We start from the raw sequence: 22,575 nt of genomic DNA on the forward strand, positions 1-22,575 counted from the left end.
CTTCCCTTGCTTGCTGCAGCTGGCTGAGGTCTCTCAGGACTCTCCCATGCCAGCTCAGAGGAGTGAAGTGTCGCTGTGTCACACTCAGCTCAGTCACACTGAGTGAAAGGTGGCCAAAAAAAGGATGCAACATCCAGATATATCCTGTTATTCCTTAAGTAAGTAAGCATGTGCGAGGAACATACATGTATAAGGAATGCTGCTGATACCAACAATGTTGTATCACAGAATTCAGCCCATGTATTTTACAGTATAAAATAAGATTGTAAGACTCTTCCATGTGAGAAATGCTTAGGATTCTCTTTAGGTATGCAGAGGTTTGATTGACGATAGCATTCACGAGATTAGGCTTGGGCAGATCACAGCTTTATTTAATAGTAGGGAAAGAGCTATAGTTTCATTCTTTTAAAGTCACACTCTAGGAAAGTTATATACTGCAACCCAGAATATCTTTTCTTTTTTAAAAAAATACAAGAAAGCATTTAGGCAGGGTACAGTCATGCCCAATTTTTGATGTAGGTGTTTGTGTTAAAAGTTCACTCTTTCTGAAAAAAAGGTTTGGAAGGGAGGGAGACTTTCTTGGTCTGCAAGGGGGGTATGGCTTTTAGAACACATCTGTAGAACATGTCTGGGTTCACAGAGAGGCTCTGTAGATATATTTGTGCTTGACAGAAACTTACCGTCTGACTCCAGCAGCATGGCTCCAAGTCTCTAGAGGTGGCACAAGGCGAGGTTAGCAGTCGTGGTTTTTAACAAAATACAATGACAAAGCATGTGGGGGAGATTTCCTTCTGGTGCATCTCTGTTCCACTACTTCATTTGCTACACGCACAAAACGCCTCCTGCCTTTTCTTGCCAGAGGAACCCCAGCTGGGCTGGAGGAAGATGTCATGCTTTGCTCTCCTCATTTTTGCTAGATGATGCATGGTAGACAGGCTCTGATGTGTGCTGTGAAAAAAGAGAAAGAAGAAACCATACACACCTGCACATGTGCATACAATGCTGTATGTTTTGACTTCCTACCCAAATGTTTGCATAACCATTTCACTGGGTGAAAGAGCACGGACTAATCTTTTTCTGACAGGTAAGATCATGATGTAAAAGTTGCAGGTGACTAGCAAAATAAAAAAGGAAGAGATAATGAACCAGCTAATTCCAGAATGAGATTAGGAAGGATTAGTCTGTCTAGCACAAATCCACAAACAGACAGATTCATTTCCTCAGTGCCTAACAGAATATTGCCATTCAGTGAGGGCTGTGTCTCCTTACTGAGTTAGACAGTGCACTCAAAGCTGCCGGGTAGGCTTTGTAGATTAACTTGCAAAGAACCTTTGTCTTCAAATGATTAATTTAAATAATTCACTTTGCTAAACATTGCTGTGATCTCTTCCCACTCATAACAAGGGCGTCGTTTCTCCAACTTTTGCTCATGGCTGAATTACTTGCCCTGTGCTCTAGAGAAGAGTTTTGCTAAGGGAAGGCTGGTTTCTCCGTTACCTGGTGCCAGCAGTGCCAGCATACAGGTAAGGGGGTGTCCAAAGGCATTCAGCTGGCAAATCTGCAGGACTGCCTACATGTAAATGTTCATCTCAATGCTGAAACCACGCCCGGATTTAAATATTTGCAGATTATGTGCTCCCTGCAGTGCTGATGCTTAGTAAAGTTATACCAGCTTCAAGCATCTCAGGTTTTCCTAAGCCCTGGATTAACACACAAAGATGATGATGCATTTTTATTTGAATGCAATTTTTCTTCTAGCCCATTACATGCAAGGCCTGTAATTTACAAAGGGAAAGGCACAGCACATGTGTTTCTTAACTATTGCCTAATGACCTCCAGAGATTTAGCTGTGTTTTGTGTCCTGAGTTCCAATAGCATGTGGCACTACTGATAGTTAATGCCCATTTACTAGCGCTGCAGATGTCTGGCTATCCCTCATCAGACACGTGGAGACGTGTATGAGTTGACTGAAGAAAGCAATTTACATCTTTTGTATTGGCGAGAGGGAGGGTCGAAAGGGAAAGGATGGTTGCATTTGTTATTTATTGCAGTACAGAAAGTCTGTGAAAGTCTTGCCGAGCACAGCCAGCGGTCTCAGTCATGCATTAACCAAGATTTTGTGCAAGAACCATTCAGACTGAACTCTGCCCCGCTGTCAAGAGTATCTGTAAGTACCTACTGAACACATTGAATGGAGAATGCTGATGCCTCTGCTGGTTGTAGCACTCATAATGCAGTACGTGGCTCTCCACTAAGATTTTTCCATGTCTCTCCTGCTGCAACATCCATAAATTTTTGAAAGAACTCCGGATTGTAGGCATTGTGGCATTCTGAAAACTCACTCTGCCAAAGCTGTTAGCACAGAAAGCAGACAGAACATGGTTTCACTGCAATTTCACAGTAAACATAGGGGTTGGCTTTGTAATTAGTCTCGTTTGGAGCAATGTGGTGCATAGACCAGATGCAAACGTGGGTCAGCCTTCTGTAGAGCAGATTAGATAAAATCTCCAACGTGTTTGTGTCTACCTGCCTGGACGGTTCTGAATTGCACGTGTGTATTTATAAGAGTAATGATGCCATCTCCTGAACAGAACACATCCGAGGACACTTTCTGTGCCACTCAGAAAGGATGTCTGCCTGTCCCCCCTTCCCAATGCCTCGGCTGAAGCCAGTGAGCACAGAACAAACTTTTTAGAACTAGCCAAAATTAATGGTAATCAGTTATGGTAAATAACTTCAGGTTGTTTGAGGTATTTGGAACAGACTTGAATGCTATGAAAAGATTCATTGACTCTCTGAGCTCTTCTAAAATTTCCACCAGTGCCCTAGTACTTAGCCGAATCATGAGCAATGGCACAAAGAAAGAGATTTATTTAATGACTGGACTGTAGGAACATAGGCATCTTCTCACTTTGCGCTGCTGGTCTTGTGTGCCACGCCGTCATCCCTTTGCCCTGACGTTCTAGTAGGTGCTTGGCAATGGATGCAAATTGCCACATTTGCCAACAGAGCTATCATTAGTACATATAATCTGGGTTTGAGTCCAATTGTTTGACTCCGAAGACTTAAGTGCCGGGTTATGGAAAGCAGGCAAACAAGAGAAGATACAAACCACTCATGTTACCCTGCATTTTTTGGACAGGGCACAGCAGTTCACAGTGGGTGCATTCAGGGAGAGGACCCTACTGCTTTGCTTCCCAGCAAGGCATGGGGAAAGACAACGCACAGAATAAAGCTTGCTAAGTAATTACTAGCTGATAAGTACCTCAGATCAGCCTTAAAGTCAACAGTTGTTTGTGACGTTAGTGTTTCTGTTAAGGAGTAACTTAAGTAGTGCCAAGAACAGCAGACATAAAATTTTTAAAAAGCTAGTTGGCACCAGGAGACCTGTAGCTAGAGTGGACACCGTTTAATAGCCTCAGAAGCCCTGGTACATTTGATGGAACACGCTGCATACCAGGCTGAGAAATGGTTCGGGTTTTACCACTGAGCCCAGGCTGGGAGAGGTTTGGGGTTTCTGTGGAAAGAGGTATGCAAGTTGCATTTCAGGAGGTGGGAGGCCCAATGCTTGAAAATGTTTCCAGTGCTATTTTTCTTTTTTTCAAATCTTGGCCAAAAATGGTCATTACATTTCTTCCTAGAGTGAGGTTATTTTTTCTTGCTTTGTTGGGATTGCACACTTGAAAAATATTCTGTGGGTGCATGCATGGAAAATACTGGCATATTGAGAATACCCTCTGTGTGCAGAAAGTGGCTACGTATTAGAGAGGGGTGGAAAAAAAAGGAATCCTTTCTGCCTCACTCTGCCTGCTCGCATGCACACAAAAAAGAGATTCTCCTCTTCGTTTGAACCGCAAAACCACCTATTTAAGAAGGGAAGCGATGGCCAAACCAAAGGTGCTGCACAGCGCAGATAGTTGGTTCTTTCTGAAGTGATCTTAAGCTATTCCATTCATGCCGCGGGCGCAGTGGTACGATGACATGACTGGTATATTTCCGTTGGACAGTGCGCTCGGCAGCTTTGCCAGCTGCAGCAGTTTTTAGAATTGGAGCTTGTCTATGAATTTCCCACTTGTGTGCTATCACAGGGTTTGCATTCTTGAGCGTGAGAGGGCTTGCGGTTGAATTGTAAAGCTGTTTGCAGACCTGGTCTCTCACCCACAGTGGCAGGCTAAGCTTCTGAAAACAACTGGGGACAACCTTGCCGTTTGATGTGGGGTTTGGGGAGAGTTATTTCTGTGTTGCTGCGAACCACTGTGATACTTAGGAGGGAAAGGCTTCCCAGCTAGTTCAGCCACTAGTTGAATCTGCTCAAGATGAATTACACCGTGGCCATCCAGCGCATTGGCCCTGATCCTGCTGTCCTTCCACAAGGAAAATTTGTGGAAAGTGTGGAAAATCTAGTTTACTGCGAGTCTTGCCTGAAAACATGTGAAGGGCCAGTTTATGTACTTGCGACCTTGGCTTTCATCAGCTCCAGTCCAGAGAAAAGGTCTTGAAAGCTGCGTCATTGTTTGCGGAAATGCCCCATTACAATGAGAGTCAACACGAGTGGAAGGCAGGACCACCCTTCCCTTTCATAGAATCATAGAGTCATTTAGGTTGGAAAAGACCTTTAGGACCATCAAGTCCAACCATTAACCCAGCACTGCCAAGTCCATCACTAAATCATGTCCCTAAGCACTGCATCTATACATTTTTTAAACACCTCCAGGGGACCCAGGGGATTCCACGACCTCACTGGGCAGCCTGTTCCAATCCTCAACCACCCCTTTGGTGAAAGGGTGGTTATTTACTACCCTTTCTATCCATTAGATGCTGGTTGCTTTAGCTGGGTTCATAGGGCAGGAAGATCACTGTGGATTTGTGGGCTGTGTCATCTCTTTCTTCTAAATGAAGGAATGAGGGAATGGGGATGGATGCTCCTTGACCGTTACGGAGCCAGAGACACAAGAACAGCCCAGTTCCTAGCAATGTCTGCAGTACATAGCTAGTTGTTTGCACCTTAAGATGTTCCAAACTGGTCTCTTTACTGTTGTTTATTGCTTAGAGCCTGTTGGTGTGCTGGCTTAAATTTAGGAAGAACTAAGTAGCCTACAGCTGTCTTTTTTCCTGTCAAAAATCCATGATAATGTTTTGCATTACTGTCCTAAGTGGAAGAAACAGCTTTTGAGTTATTGCAGGTACAAGGTATTGAATGCATCCCCTTAAAAAATGAGAGGATGCATTCAATAGCATAAACATTTTTTAAAAAATTAAATTCATAATGGTTCACCTGAACTCTGCCCCTTGACCCACGTTTTCAAGGGACTCTTCAAGTATTCTGTGATATTCACAGGAGAGGCTATTTCAGTGCCTGCTTTTTAAACAAAGACTTACAAAACTAGTAAGTCAGTCAGAAACTCTAGATTAGCTGTTCCAGTGATGGGGTATGACAGCAAAACACACAACACCGCTATCTGAGATCTTTTCAACATGAGCTGGGGCTGACCACATTACTTCTGAGCACTAAAGCCCCTCAAGTTCAGCATTGTGCAGCATCCCCAGTGAATACTGAGGCATCCAGTGTCTGTGGCACTCTGTAACGTGTGCCTGATGTGGTGCAAAAAAAGGAGGGAGGAAATTCTGCATTAGGAGGTCAGGTGTTTGCCCTAAGCCTCCTGCAGTATTTGGCCTAAAATTTTATGCTTGAAATAACTACCATGTGATAAACTGTAGAACCATATGGTTGAATGAATTTTGTCATCAGGTGCCTGGTGATTTCCCCCACCCCTATGCCACTAGAATAATCTCTTCAGGGTTCCTGATTTATTTTATCCAAAGAAGCAGTGACTCTGCAGGTAAGGATGTTGTGCAGGAGGTTGTTTCTGAAGTGGAATTGGAGCAAATGTTGATGTCTTCCTATTTCTTGTAGGGTCTCTTCTTGGTGGCCTCGGAGAGCTGAGCTCCCTGAACAGCAGCGTAGAGCAGCATCTGAATGAAACCCTGAGGCGACGCAGGCATGCGGGAGACGACGACTACAACATCGAGGTGCTGCTAGGTGTGGATGACTCTGTTGTCCGATTCCATGGCAAAGAACATGTTCAAAACTACCTCCTCACCCTCATGAACATAGTGAGTATCTTCCATAGTGCTGCACCGCTTGGTTTAGAATGTGAATGGCTTTTGCAGACTCCAGTAGGAGTATCTAAGAGACCACATTTGATAAAAATATAAATGTGATTGGTTTGCCTGCTAGTGGATATGGTTCTTTCTTTTCAATATGTTCCTTTAATTGGTCTTTTTCACAGTAGTTTTCTAGGGCATGTTCTAGAGTATTCCAAGAATTTGGAAATAGTTGACAGTGGGGAGAAAATGTGAACTTGATACATTTCTAGTAATTCCTTTCTCCTCCTGCAACACAGTTCTGAAGGAAACCTAGTAAAAGAATAAACATGCAGAGCAAAAAAGTGTTCTAGACACCTAATGGCTCTTTGAAAGAAAGCAAACCTTCTAATGATGTCTGTTCCTTAGCTTGTGTGGCAATATCCATATTTACATGGAAACTCCAAAGGAATGGAGACTTACAGAACGCTTTATCATAGTGTGTCTTATTTTTTGTCTATGTATACATTTCTGGTTGTAAAATCAATGGCAAGATACTATATGTAAAGCTATGGTCTGGAACTAGGCTGTCAGGTTGTGTGGAAATGCACATTACAGAAGAGCACAGTTCACACTGTGCATTAAAAGTCATGTACTACACCAGCACGGAATGCGGGAATTGCTCAAGCTTAAATGTTTTCTGGTTTTTCTATCTTAGAAGAACTCTGAAAGAAATACATGAAGGACATGTAAAGGAGATGTATAATAATCCCTTGCATTGTGTGGACTTTTCTTAATGCCTTTAAGTGTCAGACCCATATGGACACATCTTAGAAGCTGTGGGGATCATAAGGTTTTCCAGGAAAGAAAAACAATATCCTAAGGACAGATTGTAAGGGAACAGGCTTACAGTTAATAACAATTTGATGAATGTGAAAATGATTCGCGTGTTTTTTACACTCACGTTTTTATTCCTGAAATAATTTAAAAACTATTCCTTAGGCTTAGAAATCATCTTTGTAACATTTCTTTGTTCTGCGTCATGTCAGCCACCATCATTCCTGACTGAGAGAATTCAGTCCTTCCACTATTGTGAAGTATCAGAACCACCTTCTCCCCTTCATCCCCAAACCACCGTTTCAGCTCCCCCTCGTATGCAGCATTCCCCTTGAGGAGGGACAGCCGATGCGAATAGCACATACAGTGGATTTGGCCTTCAGTCCTTGGTTTATGGTTAGTTCGTATGCTTGTGACGATAATTTTTTTCTTAGCATTTTCTGCTCTTAATGCTCGTTCAGAATGATTGAGACATTACTTCTTTCCCATTCATTCTGCCTTTAGTCCAAGCTTTGATCCACATGGCTTGTGTCGCAATGTGTCCTGCACCAAATCCTTTTTTTTTTCCCACACACAGCTCCTGTTTAGTGCATATTGTGCCACCGCTGCATCATGCATGTGGCTAATCTGGTATGGAGGCTTAAGGCTGAAAATCTTGTGTTTCAGACTAAAAATGAGTTGCTATATCTAGAGGAGGTCTCTTTGCTCCCTTTGCAAGCTCCTCAGTCAGATAAATAAGCTATTCCTTCATAAGGAACTGTGCTGCCAGCAACACAGGTCCTGCATGCGCAAAAGACTGTACAGCTTCGGTACAGGGGAGACCCCTCAAATACTGAGGGTGAAACACAGTGCCAGGACCAAAGTGTACCCACAGGAATGGTCTCATTGTCATAAGACCCCAGATACCTTTTAGATGTTTAAAGCCAGGTCCTTTAAAAAAAAAATAAAAAAATCTTAGCACACAGCTTTTGCCTGTCACAGTCCCATCTCAGTTTTCCAAGAGCACAAACATGCTGAGTGTCTTTGAAAATCTACCCACCCTGTTCTAGCTCCCAAAATGAGGAACAGCAGTTTAAAAATTTAATCCATAGAATTTGAGAGGGAAAAAAAATAATCTATATGAATTTAAACCAACTGATATGTTTTCCAGGATGGCTCTGTGTAGAATTATACTGTGCTATAAATCTAGAATAAGAAACTCCAGATACACACACACATTGTAACTGGAAAACAGAATTTAGTCTGCTAGGTTTACAACCTGGGGTTTTGTTCAGTCTTATGCTTTTCCTACTGTTTCTGTAATTGTGAGCCTGTATGTTTGAGGTCACTGTGGTATTTTAGCGTGCCAGGGGAGCTGTTCCCTAACAATAAGCAAAGGGATGCTGTAGAATCTTGGTTTGATGACAGGGGGATGTTAAGTCAAGTAATGTCTGTGCTTTTGGTTTTGGAGCCCAAAGCATTTAATCATAACTTCCTCCCCTCCTCTGACGTGCACACAGAATGCCTTTGGCTGTGGTCTGTTAAGAGGCTGGGTGTGAAGATCCTTGAGGAGAAACAAGCCACCGGAACCTGGGCTCGTGGCTGCAGATCACCTCTGAGATGTGATTGAGTCAACAGCAAGACTTTCATGGCCATGAATGTGTCTAGCATATCTTTGTTGTTAGGAGAAGCTTCTTTTTTAGTTTTGAGGCAATCATAAAGCCCATGAGCAAGTCTTTGCTTGTTCCTAGAAGATCCTTAGCTACAGGGACCACAGCTGTTGCCGTCCCACCCACTGCTGACACCAGCAGACATAGCACAGCTGAAGTTGCCTGGCAGACATGAACTTGACTTGTGGTTCAGATTTAGGTTTGCATCTAGTGGTGTGAAGGTCCAGGACTGAACCTTGTGTATCTAAACGTGTATCTCTTTCTCTTCCTTAAAATGGGAGGCTCCAGATGAGGAAGAACTCAAGATGGATGTTACAAGCATTTGTGGGGATTTTTGCAAGGCTGGCAGTAACTCGCTGAGACTTGCCTTCCCAAGCGAGGAAGTTGAAGGCAGTTCTGCCATATATAACGCAGCATATGTGAGACAGCTCCTGGCTTCAAAAGAGCAAATATGTATGGACATTGCACTGTTTTGTTCCGGTGCAAAAAAGCGGTATTAAATCACATGGGTTCAACCCTGTGCCAAGACTGGTTACCATGGGCAGAGCGCTGTGCTGACACAACTGTACTGCTCTCGGTGCCAGCGCTGGCTCACAGGGAGTCAGGCACGGCACAGCCTTGCCATGCCATTGGGAGCTCCAGCCCTGGAGGTTCACTTCCAGCTGAAGAAATGCCTGAGGTGTTTCCCTATATGTCACATTTGTACATGCAGGCTGGAAAACCCAGCAGTGCATCTAAAACAGCTGTTACAGGTCAGCGCTAGATATCAAAAGTCCAAATGGGCTCATCTAGTCCAAAGCCATAAAATCTAGCACAGTCCCAAGCTCTGAGGTGAAGCTTTACTGTTATCTCAAAGCACGAACTGCCCAACTTACTGGCAGCCTGCCTTCCAGAAGGGCCAGGGGCTAAAATCACCCACTGGAGGGAATGTTGTTCCCCTGGGGTTGTTTTGGGTAGCTCAGTGGCTTGTCCAGTACTGGGCAGTTCCTTGAAGCGACAGAATCGACATCAGTAGGGCCTGCGGCGATAGGGCAAGGGGAATGGTTTTAAACTACAAGAGGGTAGATTTAGATTCGATATTAGGAAGAAGTTCTTCACCGTGAGGGTGGTGAGGCGCTGGCCCAGACTACCCAGAGCAGCTGTGGGTGTCCCATCCCTGGCAGCGCTCAAGGCCAGGCTGGACGGGGCTGGGAGCAGCCTGGGCTGGTGGGAGGTGTCCCTGCCTTTGGCAGGGGGTGGGAACTAGGGGTCTTCAAGGTCTCTTCCAGCCCAAACCGTTCTGTGATGATTCTTTGGTTTTCCTGTTCTTACCTTTGCCAGGAGCACATGAGGAGTTGTAGCCTCCATCTCCCAAACCCTGCCGTAGCGTTAGTGCCGTTCCTAATCCCCAGTGAAGCATCCCTCAGAGAACATGCAGGAGTGCAGCAGGAAAGCAAGTAGAGTGAAAACTGGCAGAGGAATGGGAAATGAGGTGCAAGCAGGACTGAGAAAGCCTAACCCTGCTCCCTCTCCCCCCACTCCTCTGTTCCCCCACCCTGGTTATGCCACAGAGCCAAGGCAGCCCTTCAGCAGCTCTGGGAGGAGTCTGTCAGGAGCCGGGTCCCATCTCTGTGAGGTGGTAGTGTGCCACACTGGTGTTGAGGCCACCTTTTGCAAGAGGAGAATTGGTTTTCACCACCATTTGTGGGTTTTTTTTTTTTTGGGGGGGAGGGGGCATGTGGCACTGTTGGTGTATCTGATGCTTGGCAGCTAGCTCTTCTTTTGTGTTATGTCATCTCTCACAAAGTGGCTTTCCTCTCCTCTGCGCTACCTAAGAGAAACCCCTAACAAAGAGAGAGGATCTTGAAGGCACTGCATTCAGTTTAGAGGAATGTTTGGTTTTCAGCTAACAGAAGACAGAACAGTGAAACATTCGTAATGATCACTTTCAGCCAGAGGCAGCTATTACAGTGTTGTAAGGGGACGCTTAAAAAAAGCTTGATGTTTTTAGCACTGTGGTGTTGAATCTGAAATTAAAGGTCTCCTGCATTAGGCAGCTGACATTTGTTACTCCCTTGGGTACTTACTTCAGACAGAGCTTCCCTGGATTAAAGTAACTGAGATCAGAAAGGGCACAGGTTATACACAGAGGGCATGGGGTTACACTGAGGGATTGTAAGCAGGTTTGGACTTGGCAGTATTTATATCTTTCAGTTATTTTTTTTTCCTGAGAATAAATGCAAATTAGCCAGTAGAGCGGTACTTCCATGCATCATTCATTCTCAAATTGCAAGTGGCTTTTGACAGAATTTCTCTTTTGGTGATGAGCATCAAAGTTTTGTGTGTATCACCTTCTTTCTAAATAACAATTTAGTTTGTTGTCCACATGCTGAAGTCAATGAGAGCTTTATGATTAGCTTCAATAAGAACAGGCAGTGCCAGATATGTCTAAAAATTCTGCCAGAGGTCTCCATGCACACACACACTACCTGCAGTTCTTCATCTCTTTATCATTTGCTCTCTTTTTCCATTTACTCCATCTAGAAATGCATAGCAAGGCATAAACACATCACTTAATTCAGAGATCTCTTGACTTCTTCTACTCTCTAACCCAATCCTTTACCTGATAGTTATTATCTGAGATAAAGGAGAAAAATTAGATCAGCGCTTATTCTTTTCTGTGCAGTTCCACATGGAAGCAAGCGCTGGTACTGGTGGCCGACTGCAGTGTGCATACAGCAGACAGCTCATGCTGTTCTTGCGAGCAGCATTTCAGAAATGCCAGTGTCCCCTGAGTGGTGGCTTGTGGCTGTGCTAAACTGCGCAGGTAACTGGGATTGCTGAAGAATGCGAAATAGGAGTTAACGTAGTTTTGGCAACCACAGAAGGAAGTTAAATTTGAATCCAGAAAGGTTGAGGTGAAAAGTTAATTGTTCGTGTGAGTAACAAAATATTCTTGATACAGTCCTTGCAGGGAATCATTTTCTTTATACCACGTACCTCATGAGACATGAACAATAAATCTTCATTAAAGGTGATTTCGGAATGTATTGTCTTTTTAGCTTTAAAAACATTTAACTTTTTAAACAGCCAGCCGATACACTGTCCCAAAACACTTCCATCTTTTCTTAAACATCTGCAGCACCATCTACTGGCAGTAGAGATGTCAATGCAGGGCCTGTGCAAGCTGAGGCACCGCTTCCCTGAGTATTGAGCTTTTAAAAACTGTCATAATAAAAGGGTTGCCGGAAAAGCACACGTTCAGCACCGTTCCTGCCAGTTCCTTTGCCTCTGCTCAGTGCTTTCCTGGAGGCTGCTCTGTGTTGCAGAGCCTGGACACCTACAAAAATGAAAAACAATGAAACTTCACTGAGCCAAATACTTGCTCCTCTTTAAGTCTCTGTTGTTCTCTGTAAAACCCTTCCCTAGATAACGGAGGCCAGCAGCATCCTGGCTTGTGTCAGACCCAGCGTGGCCAGCAAGACTAGCGCAGGGACCGTCCCCCTGCACTGGGCACTGTGGGGCCACACGTCAAATCCTGTGTTTGGTGCTGGGCCCCTCGCTGCACGGGGGACACCGAGGGGCTGCAGCGTGTCCAGACACCAGAGCAGGGCTGGGGCACGAGTCCTATGAGAAGCGTCTGAGAGAACTGGGGGTGTTCACCTGGAGAGGAGGGGGCTCAGGGTGGATCTTACTGCCCGCTACAACTACCTGGAAGGAGGCTGTAGGGAGCTGGGGATTGATCTCTTCTCCCATGTAACAAGCGACAGGACCCAGTCGGAGGCAGCCTCAAGTTGTGCCAGGGGAGGTTTAGGTTGGACATTAGGAAAAACTTCTTCACCAAAAGGGTGGTCAGACATTGGAACAGGCTGCCCAGGGAGGTGGTGGCATCACCATCCCTGGAGGTGTTTAAAAAGACACATGGATGTGGTGCTTGGGGACATGGTTTAGTGGTGGGCTTGGCAGTGCTGGGTTAACGGTTGGACTTAATGATCTTCAAGGTCTTTTCCAACCTAAACGATTCCATGATTCTATGAAAAGATGTTACAGCAGGCAGTGGGAGTCTTGCTGCTGACCTGGCTGGGCTGCGGCTTGGGTGTTGAGCTGGAAGAGGATGAAGGGGATGATGCAGCTTGTATTCTCTCACTTGAAATCTTTGAACTGTCATCTCTGAGCCCAGCTTGCTGTGGCAAGCAGACATGCTTGAGTAGCATGGTTCAGAAGGAAATCTCCCCTTTATTTCCTCACATTTCAACATCACAGTGGGCACCAAGGCACGTTCTTTATGGGCAAACAGCCTGTTCTGTAGATGGTGACTTTTTCTTACAAATTTGGGAGTCATGGTTCTTGCCTCTCATCCAGTTGATGGGTTATGGTGTGGAGGTGAATTGCAGGGCTTCAAGAACAGCCCAGGTCCTCTTTTTTTTTTTTATCACAAGATAAAAGAGGCTATGGCAGCTGTTTCTCCTTCAAAGCCACCCTTCTTCACAACCCTGATTTTTTATATTTTATTTTGTCAGGCTTATAACTTTCCTTATTGTCTGTCAAAATTATTAGTTAGGGAGCTGTTTCTATAGCATACAGTCATCACATGTTCACTTATCCCATGTATCATTTTACATCAATTTTAATGTAATATTGCCCTCAGCCTGTAGTAAAGGCTAATGGCGTGTGAAGGTGTCAACAAAAGAGCACGACTCACTCCTTGCCATTTAATCTAGTGATTCCTACCTGTGGATTGACTATTTTTTTCAAAGCTGTTTCATTTCCAGTGATGTGAACAGTAGAGCAGCTAACAGCATTAATCATCAAATTCTGAATTACTCAACATTCCTTCACTGTAGAACACTAATGAAGAAACTGCATTTTGCCCCATGCAAGTAAGATGTGGAAATTTAAGTAATTTGATCAAGGCATAAACAGAAGGTCATTGAGACTGTACAGTCCCCAAAACCCAGAGAGAGCCAAATGAAGCATTTGATGTAAGTGGAGAGGAACTTGCTGTGATGAGCAGAGGGAAACATCAGCAAAGAAACTTCTGTAACCTTACTCCATCAGTTCAGTTACTCTTAAATAATTTCTGTTGAAATATCCTATTAATTTAAAAAAGTGTTCAAAGACCGTAGATTCTAAGAGAAGGAAATGAAGAGCTGGTAATCAAGGTAATGCTGTTATCATATAGCGCTTCTCATCAAAAAATACCAAAGGAGGCCGCTATGGGCAGGAAAGCAAACTCAGTCTGAGTCCGCCAGTACTAAGAACAGAAGAAGGGCAGAGTCCAGGTTCCTCGTGTCTCTTTGTGCGCCCACCCAGCAGCAGCCATCCCTCCCAGCTGAAAGACAGAAGGGACCACTTACGCTGGCAGATCTGGGAGCTGGTCTGGGGAGATTATGATGATGGGTGAGGCTTTGCTGGACAAACGGTTTTACCCCCTGCCAAGTGATTTGAGACCTCGGCCCTCGGCAGGGCCACAGGTTGCCTTGAATTAGCTTGCAGCCCCTGCCTGGGCACCGTGGAGGTAGGGTCGGCGAGCACTGGTGGGTGACCCTGATGGGGGAATTGCACTGGGCCTGTGCAAAACCAGCGGTGCATCTGCAGCTTGCCATATGTCCCAAGCTGGAAAGGCCAGCTACCGAGAGGCCATACTGCAGGAGGTGCTCAGGGGGACCATCCAGCGCAACTTGGAGAGCTATGGGTGACTGCGGGTCAAGAGGCAGCAATTTCTGTGACAGGTGAGAATCCAGCCACTTTTCCTTTAGGGAGGAGGTCTGGCTCGAAGGTGCCTTAGATTCCACCATTGTTGTCTTATGTCAGTTTGGGAGTGTGGGTTCACCCATGACATTACTACTCCGTACAGGTGGGTGGGTTTCATACAGAAGCACTGAAGTCCCTTGGTTAGCATTTACCTCCCTTTCCAGTGCTCCTTACTGCAGTCTTTCAGTTCAGTTGCCAGGTGCATTGTTTTTGTCTGTTTGAACAATTTTTTATCCATTCAGTAAATAGATACTTCTCAACTTTGTCTGCAGAGTCTCACGGTTGTCATCACTGTCCCAGCGAGAGAGTACTGACTGATTCCTTCCCGTGCATATTGCTATTGAATTTCCTCTAACCCCTTTTTACTTTTAAATACTACAGCAGAGGCTATGTGGACAGTTGGCCATCTGTGGTACGTTCCACCAGCTCAGATCAGAAAAATCAGGCTTACTGGGGTGTGATTTATATATGTGTTTTGTACCGGTATCTTTGGAATGTAATTTCTTTTGCCATCATAAGCACAGTGTCGTGCAGTTACAGCAGTTGGAAAGTGCTGCAGTCCACGCTGATGTTTTCAGCACTTTTTTTAGCTTTGGGTCCTTCTGGTGAGGTTACAGGTTCTAAGATTTCCTGTGTTTCAGTCACAAGAGTACATACGAACTTGTTCCTCATGGGAATCCTGTAGTGCAGCCCTCCAAAGCAATCCACAGAGAATGGGGTAAAAACCAGTGTCACAGAGAAATCTTAAAGATGACTTGAATCTTGAGGTCAGTTCCAGGATCCTTTTTGTCTCTAGGAAAGTCACTCCTGGAAGGCTTATTGTTTCTTGGCACAATGGAAATCATGAGCATTTTTTCTGACACAAGCCATTGTGGGGAGCAATGCTGTTGCATTAATGGGAAGAAAATATGAGGTGCATAATTGAACTTTGGAATAATTGCTTCACAAGACGGGCAGTCTGAGTTATGTACCCATCTCTGTAAAACTGCCCTGCTGACAGTTCTCTGTTCTCAGCTGGTCCTAAAAGGGAATGCATTTTTAAAAACCGTGGGCTAAGATTGTTGTGCCAGGTCCCACAGTCTGGACAACTCAGAATGACCTTTCTTCCCTGAGGGGAAGGGGAAGTTCTGTTTAGCCTGACCTAAAAAAAAAACCCAAAGAACACCATAAACCAACCTCTAAATCCTATTCAAATATACCAGCCTCTGAACAGTGGTATTCATTTTTCACCAATTACCCATAATATAATACTAATTTCATTTTTAGGGGGATGAGTAACTTCACTGATGATCTTCAGATGTTTTAGCCCCATAATTTATACTCTGGTGGCAGGGCATTTCTCACCTTCCCAGACACAAGGAATGTCCTCAGGAAGAACAATTTTTGAGCCATCTGCATGATTCTGGTTTTTAAACTTCAGTTCTACAAACACTCTAAAAAGAGTCACTTTTTATACAAAGTGACCACGTAATTCTAATTTATCTCTGAAAAGTAGGGCAGCAGTCTTAGTTGCTTCTAAAAAAAAAAAAAAAGCAACTCTTCAAAACAAAACCCACCATGAAGTATTTCAGTTGTTCAGTGAGCAGTGGAACTGCAGCGTTACTCGGGATTTCTGTCTCGTGGCGGGGCTCTCTAATGGTGCATAAGCTCCTCTGGTGCTGGGAGCACTCTCCAAGCTCCTGTACATGTGTGTGATAAAGCATATGCAGTCCTGCCTTCCTTGTGCGTAGTAGTAAGACTGTTACTTCTAATCACCAGCTTATTTTCACAGAACTTCTGGATACTGAATTTCTTTGAGGTCTTTATTGGTTTGCAAAGGTTGCTGGAAAGTGGTAAATGGGGCCAAAATTTATTGGGGCCTTAGAACTGACAGAAGGGGGTGACTCTAATCTTTGTTGCCTTTGGAAATGGGACTGAAAACACTTGAATCAAAATTCTGCCTTTAAATGACACATAAGGATCTCACTGGAGACCTCTGCAGACCTAGTCTGGTGCAAAGCTGCGGACTGGTTTATAAGGACTCCCTGTGGGCTTCCAAGTTTGCTCTTTCCTGCGTGTTTTCTGCAGTCCTGGAGGACGAGAGTTTTGAGGTCTCAGGAGGTTGTCTTACAGATGGGTGTTTTCTCAGGCCAGCACTTGTTCGTAACATAGTAAGTCTTTCCAGACTGCATAAACTTGACATGCTTTCATGCAGCTGAAACTTTTTTCTGATGGAACACGCTGACTTGCAGAAATCAAGCATATTTGGAGATATCATTATCCTGTAAGGTATACTACAGTGTTTAGGTCTCTGGCAATGCTCTTGACTTTAAAACTTTCAGATGAAATTTTCCAAAGCATTTCTGGGATTTGGAAGCACTTCTCCCATTAATTTTCAGGTTGATTTAGAATCAAGAGTACTATTCACATCTGTAAAGCTAAACGCATGCCTACACGTGTACAGAAATGGAGCCTGGTTGTTCATGTCGTTGTCTGAATATTCTGCCTTCCCAACCCAGAGCTTCAGAATACAAAAATGGCTTTAAGTCAAATCCTCATGTATTTTCCGAGAACAAGCCTACGCTGAAGCTAACGGCACATTTCCTTGAGTGAGAGCTACTGGCAGCAGAGTATCTTTTATGAAATGAACAAAAATATGTTCGCCCACTTTCCCCACTAAAATACACATCCCATGTGTTTAAACTGATCGAAGTGAGACAAATGGTTGATGAAACAACTAGGAACAGAATCTGGAATTCATCCGCAGTTGGAGTGGCCAGATGGCATAGCAGAGATGGCCACATGGGTTTCTCTGTTGTTAAAGCAAACTCTATCTGCTTTTAAATCCCTCAGTGAACTTGAACACGCCGCTGTAACTTCACTTTCAGGAATAACCTCGTTTCCCTCATTGTGTTTATCAAATGAGTGAAATCAAGCAGTGAGATAAGTATTCCCAAGGTTTGAACTTCAAGTCTTGTTCTTCCCCAGTCACCTTTTCTATTGGCTTTGATCCAGAGGCTGTTAAACTTGAGAAAAGTCTTGACATGTACCTCAGAAAGTTCTATGTGAGGGAGTATGTGATGATGGGAAGCTTAGTCTGCATTTCTCACTGCATGGAGATGATTTGAGATGTGAATCCTCTTTTGAGAAGACTGTAGTGGTGTAAGCACTTGAAATAACATATATGTTGCCTTGGAAGTCTCTTGGTACAATCAGGGTTTTTTTCTTTTTAATTTTTCCTCTTTTTTTCCTCCCCAGGTGAATGAAATTTACCACGATGAATCCCTGGGTGTTCACATAAATGTGGTGCTGGTCCGAATGATCATGTTAGGATATGCAAAGGTAAGCAAGTTTCAGAACCAGTTCTTCACCTTCATCTTCTATGTAGTTACAGTCTATATGAATCACATGCAGGATTGTGGAAACAGAAGTCTACTGGAAAGCTAGTCCAGAGAACTGCTTTCCCTGCTTGGCATGTGCTAAATGTGCTTGTGCCCTCATTCCTGAGGCTGACCATGAGCATCCCTCAGCCTGCTCAGGCTTGCAGCCTAAATTCTTGCCCTTGTGAATCCTTCCTTAATCGGGAATTAAACCAGTTTAGTAGAAGCAGTCATCCTGGGTGACCAACATGGCTTGCTGATGCACCCCCTCCAAGCAGTCTGCTAGGGCAACTATCTCCTTTTCTCATTTTGTGTACACCCCTTTTACCAGATTACAACACACTCCTCCACTTTGTACCCCAGGTAGTACTTGTAACAGTACATTGATTTTACTGGTAAAATACATTCAGAGATTTTTGAAACAAATACTTGTTAAAATGTTCAGGATGAGAGGAAAGTGCTAATGCTGTTTAGGGTTTGACAAAGATCCTATCCCATTTAACTCAGACACTGAATTTGGGCAAGTCAAAAGATCAGTGTGATGTTTGTCCTGGAACTAAATTTACTGAGCTTGTAGGCACACACTGTAGTAGAGGTCCAACAGATCCAGATGTGTAATCTGTGCTCGTTGGTACACGTTTGCTGGCATTACAGTGTTTCTACCATTTGAGACATTGTCCTATGTATTGATATTATTCACTGCCTCCACACCATCTGCATGTGCCACTGCATGCTCATTCATCTCAGCTGAGGCACTTTGTCCTCTGGCAGTCCAGAATCTGAGCAAGTTCCAACAAAAGAAAGAAAAATGGCCTTATTTGATCCTAACATCAAGTGGTCTTTTCCTCCTGCCTGTTACAGGCTATATGCAGAAAGGCAGTTATTTTCATAGATGATGTGAACACTCATTAAACTGCCTTAAAAAAACCTAAAAAACTAAAGATGTACTATTACGCATGCATGGTCAGTGCTAGTGTGCACGTTTTCTGTTCTGGTAGGAGAGAAGGCTGTCGTGACAGTGATAACTCCTCTCTTAGGAAGAGAGAAAGGGGAACCTGGGTAGTGGTCCAAGAAAATCCAAACTTGTCAGAATTTTCTACCTTTAGGAGCTCCTGGGTCTAATGTGTTGTTCTTTCAGTCCATTAGCTTGATTGAAAGGGGAAATCCCTCGAGAAGCTTGGAGAACGTTTGCCGCTGGGCGTATCAGCAGCAGAAGTCGGACCCCAATCACTCTGAGCATCACGATCATGCCATCTTCTTAACCAGGCAAGATTTTGGGCCCGCTGGTATGCAAGGTAATGCAGCTGACCAGGAGCAAAACTATCGGGACTTGGAAATAGGAGAACAGCGGAATTGCATTGTTAGGTGATCCTGAGACAATAAGCAATGTAGGCCTTGATTCAGCAGATACTTAAGGAAGTGTTCAATTTTAAAGATGTATTGAAGCCTGGTGCTGTTGGGGAAGGCATGTACGCTCCTCAGACCTCCCGGTTCCCTGTTCTGGCTTTGGAAAAGGCTCATGTGGACAGGCTGAGCATGTAGTCATTACTGTGTCGTGCAAAGAAAGTTCTTCCTCCCATTCATTTTCTGTACTTTATAAAAAGCGAGTAGACCTTGCCATGGGAGTCCTTGCCATTTACGTCTAACTGTAGCAGATTAGACTTCTTACTTGAGAAATATAAGTAAATACCGATTTACTTTCTTCAAACACCAGGTGTTTGTGCGTGTGTCTGCAGGGATCACTAGGAACGCTCAATATACTTTGCATTCAACTTTGCTTTTGTTTTATTGCATCGTTCACTGTACATTGCTTTTTATAGATGGCATACCAGCTGCTTTGATACCTGCATTAGTCTTCATGACTAGGGAACTAACGATAATGGGAAGTAAATTCACAACGCATGATTTATGTCAGTGCAGATAAAGAAAGGTCTGGGTGAGACCGTGTTTTGGCTGTCCAGCTGGAGATGTCTTAAGGATTTGTGTGCAGTACCTCCATGGTCCCTTCACCTTTCAAGGGGAGAGAAAGGTCTCAGTTCTCTTTCAGGTCTGGGCTGGCATGCCTGGATTGAAACTGGTTAGGTGGAGCTGTTAGGCAGACTTCCCTGTCATCAGAAAGATTTTAGCTTTTACTGAGGAAAAGATGTGCAGTATGCACCAGGCAGTGTGTCAATGAAGGTACTAATGCGCACACATGCAAAAAATCCCAGCCTATAACGCTACCTTTTAATTCAAGAAGAATCTTGTGCATCTTTGGTGATAAAAGTGAAAGTGCCTGAAGTAACACAGATGCCTGTGGAATCAATCCCAGTATGTCAGAGCTATTTACTCTGTTTGACAGCAATTGCAGAGACAGAGAAAAAATGGACAATCAAAAGAAAATAATCCTAGGTTCTTCTCAGGTAGTAAGTTTATGGGGGGGTGTCTTGTTTAAAATAAATGTAATGGGCAAAAGAATGAGACGTGATTTCTCTCCATAGGGTATGCTCCTGTTACTGGCATGTGTCACCCGGTCCGAAGCTGTACTCTCAACCATGAGGACGGGTTTTCATCAGCTTTTGTTGTTGCTCATGAAACTGGTCATGTGTAAGTCTAACTTTTACAATTAGATCACCAACAAAATACAGTGCTGTGTCTCCTGCTTGCTTCCAATGGTTTAATTTTAATAGCTATATGAAAGCTATGCTAATTTTATTTCCATCCCCCTGGAATGCATCAGTGGTTTAAGCAATGAAGAGATAAGTGGGGGAAGAAAGGAGGGGGAAGAGAGAGGGGGAACTTGTTTTCTCTAGGGTGATGCAGAAGTCAGTAAGAAACCTGGAAGGCCCAGGCAGTGGAGACAGTAGCTTGTCAAGCATCCTTAACTTCTTTCTTCTCATCAACTGAACATGCTGATTTGTTAGATTTGGCATCTCTTCAAGAATGATAAAATGGATAGAAAATTAGGGTGGGAGTAAAGATTAAGAAAAGTTCTCCCTGTTAGCTGTCTGGATGAATTAACGACAAGCACTAAGGATCTGATTTTTGTCATCCTTGAGTAGTGCAGGCTACTTGTTCAGTTCACCAGGAGGGATTTAGCCCAACTGGAGATGACCAGGTCACTTGGAGATGTAACATGCTAACAGTGTTAGCTCTTTGGATATGCACCATGATAACTGTTAGCTCTGTTCAAATAGCTGCTTTTGATAAATGAGTACACAAATGTGAGCAACTGAATGTCGGAATGAACAGCTCCCTAATGAGCAGAGTTGTTTACCTTCATCCAAAGCATATGAAGTTGTCATCATCTAGTTAGTTCATTCCTGGTACAAACAAATAGAACAAAGTATAAATTAAAAAGTATTCAGAGCGTCCTTAGGTTCTGACATCAAAGATCAGTTTGAAATGCAGGTGATATCTGTAGAACGCAAAGAACAATTTCATGGTTGTGTGCGCATGGAAAATTGTTTTCTTTACAGTTGTATTACCTGTGGAAGAGTGGGAACTGCCTGGGCTCTGACGCTGGTTCTTTGTTACAGGCTGGGAATGGAGCACGATGGTCAAGGGAACAGATGTGGGGATGAGACAGCCATGGGGAGTGTTATGGCTCCCTTGGTGCAGGCTGCCTTTCATCGTTACCACTGGTCCAGATGCAGCGGCCAAGAACTCAAAAGATACATACAGTAAGGACCCGTCAGTGCTCGGCGGTAGTTGTCGTACAGAAGGAAGCAGAAGCCTTTGCAGTTCCTGGGATGTGGGGCCAGTGTGCTGCCTGCTGCCCTCCGCTAGACAGCGAAGGGAAGAGAAGAGGCAATCCCGGCATGAAGGGGCGAGCACAAGTGTCATAAACAGGACCCCCAATTGTGGAAGCCCTTTTTCTAAATGCAGCGGTACTGGGGCCTCACAGGAGTGGGATCCCCCAGGGTGGCCTGCCCTCTGCCTCCCAGCAGGGTTCAGCCTTCGGAGGCATCCCGGTAGGCTCCTCTGTGCTTCCTTGCAGCCCCGGCGAGATACTACTGCCTGCACGGCTGGCCTGCTCCAAGGGAGCCGTTTCCCCCTCACCCTTTTTACCATACTCTCTTTCTCCTTCAAATCAATATCAGAAAAGCTATAAGCCAGGAATGATGCTTCCTTGCTTAGGGCTGTACTCCAAGCCCATCACATCCTCGGGAGAGGAATGGTAGCAGGAGGCTTTCAGGCAGAATTTATGTTAGGTAACTGGTGCTTTCTCTAGGTTTTTGATTTCTCTCGGAGTTCTGCTGGGGAACGGGCAGGGTGAAGCCCTAAACTCAGAAAAGGAACTAGCAAAAGTTGTGGAAGAGAGAAGGCAGCATGCGTCTGAATGAGGGAGAAAAGGAGAACAGATCTCTTACTGTGCTGGCTCTAGTCTCCCTCCATGGAAGTACCTCTCCATCCTGTTCTTACTCAGGCTTTCTTCTCCATGGCTCACAGCTGGGTTAGCCAGTCAAAACTGATTGAAAACTTAATGCGTTGACCCAAATTTCCTGTAGAAGAAACCCTATTTGTAACGTAAAGCATAAAATGGCAATGGACTGAGACCTTAGAGCTTCAAGTGAAATAGCCAGTGCAGAAGGAGCAGCCTGCCAGTATCACATCAGAATTAAACAGGAATGAGAAAAAAGCGAGCCTTATTCTTGCTCTTTGCCTAGGGCAGGGCTTCATCCCTGTTGATACAGTAGATGTCAGGTAAGAAGGCTTTGTTCTCAGACCACTGCCCTGTTCCAAAAAGCTCCATAAAATCAGTGGAAGGACTCTGACTACAAGGGGCTTTGCGTCCAGCCCTGTATTAGGCATCATACTTCAGGCCGAAGCACATGGAGGCGTTGCCCCTTTGGCTCTGAGAGTGGAGCAGTGTTTGTTTCCTATCTCTGGTGACAGGAAAGTAAAGTGCACATTTCACATGTGTCGCTAGG

At 44.3% G+C, this 22,575-nt stretch overlaps 1 protein-coding gene across 2 annotated transcripts in view; it reads left to right on the plus strand.

Moving 5' to 3' along the window:
- ADAMTS3 (ADAM metallopeptidase with thrombospondin type 1 motif 3) overlaps positions 1–22,575 on the plus strand; it is a 132,480-nt gene that overhangs the window by 88,438 nt on the left and 21,467 nt on the right. For both annotated transcript variants that reach the window (XM_037392227.1, XM_037392237.1), the window contains exons 5-9: positions 5,915–6,114; positions 17,541–17,624; positions 18,801–18,957; positions 20,143–20,248; positions 21,181–21,324. In XM_037392227.1, the coding sequence (XP_037248124.1) occupies positions 5,915–6,114; positions 17,541–17,624; positions 18,801–18,957; positions 20,143–20,248; positions 21,181–21,324 (691 nt within the window). The remainder of the gene's footprint in view (positions 1–5,914; positions 6,115–17,540; positions 17,625–18,800; positions 18,958–20,142; positions 20,249–21,180; positions 21,325–22,575) is intronic.

Source organism: Falco rusticolus, chromosome 1, assembly GCF_015220075.1.
Source record: "Falco rusticolus isolate bFalRus1 chromosome 1, bFalRus1.pri, whole genome shotgun sequence".
Taxonomy (NCBI): Eukaryota; Metazoa; Chordata; class Aves; order Falconiformes; family Falconidae; genus Falco; species Falco rusticolus.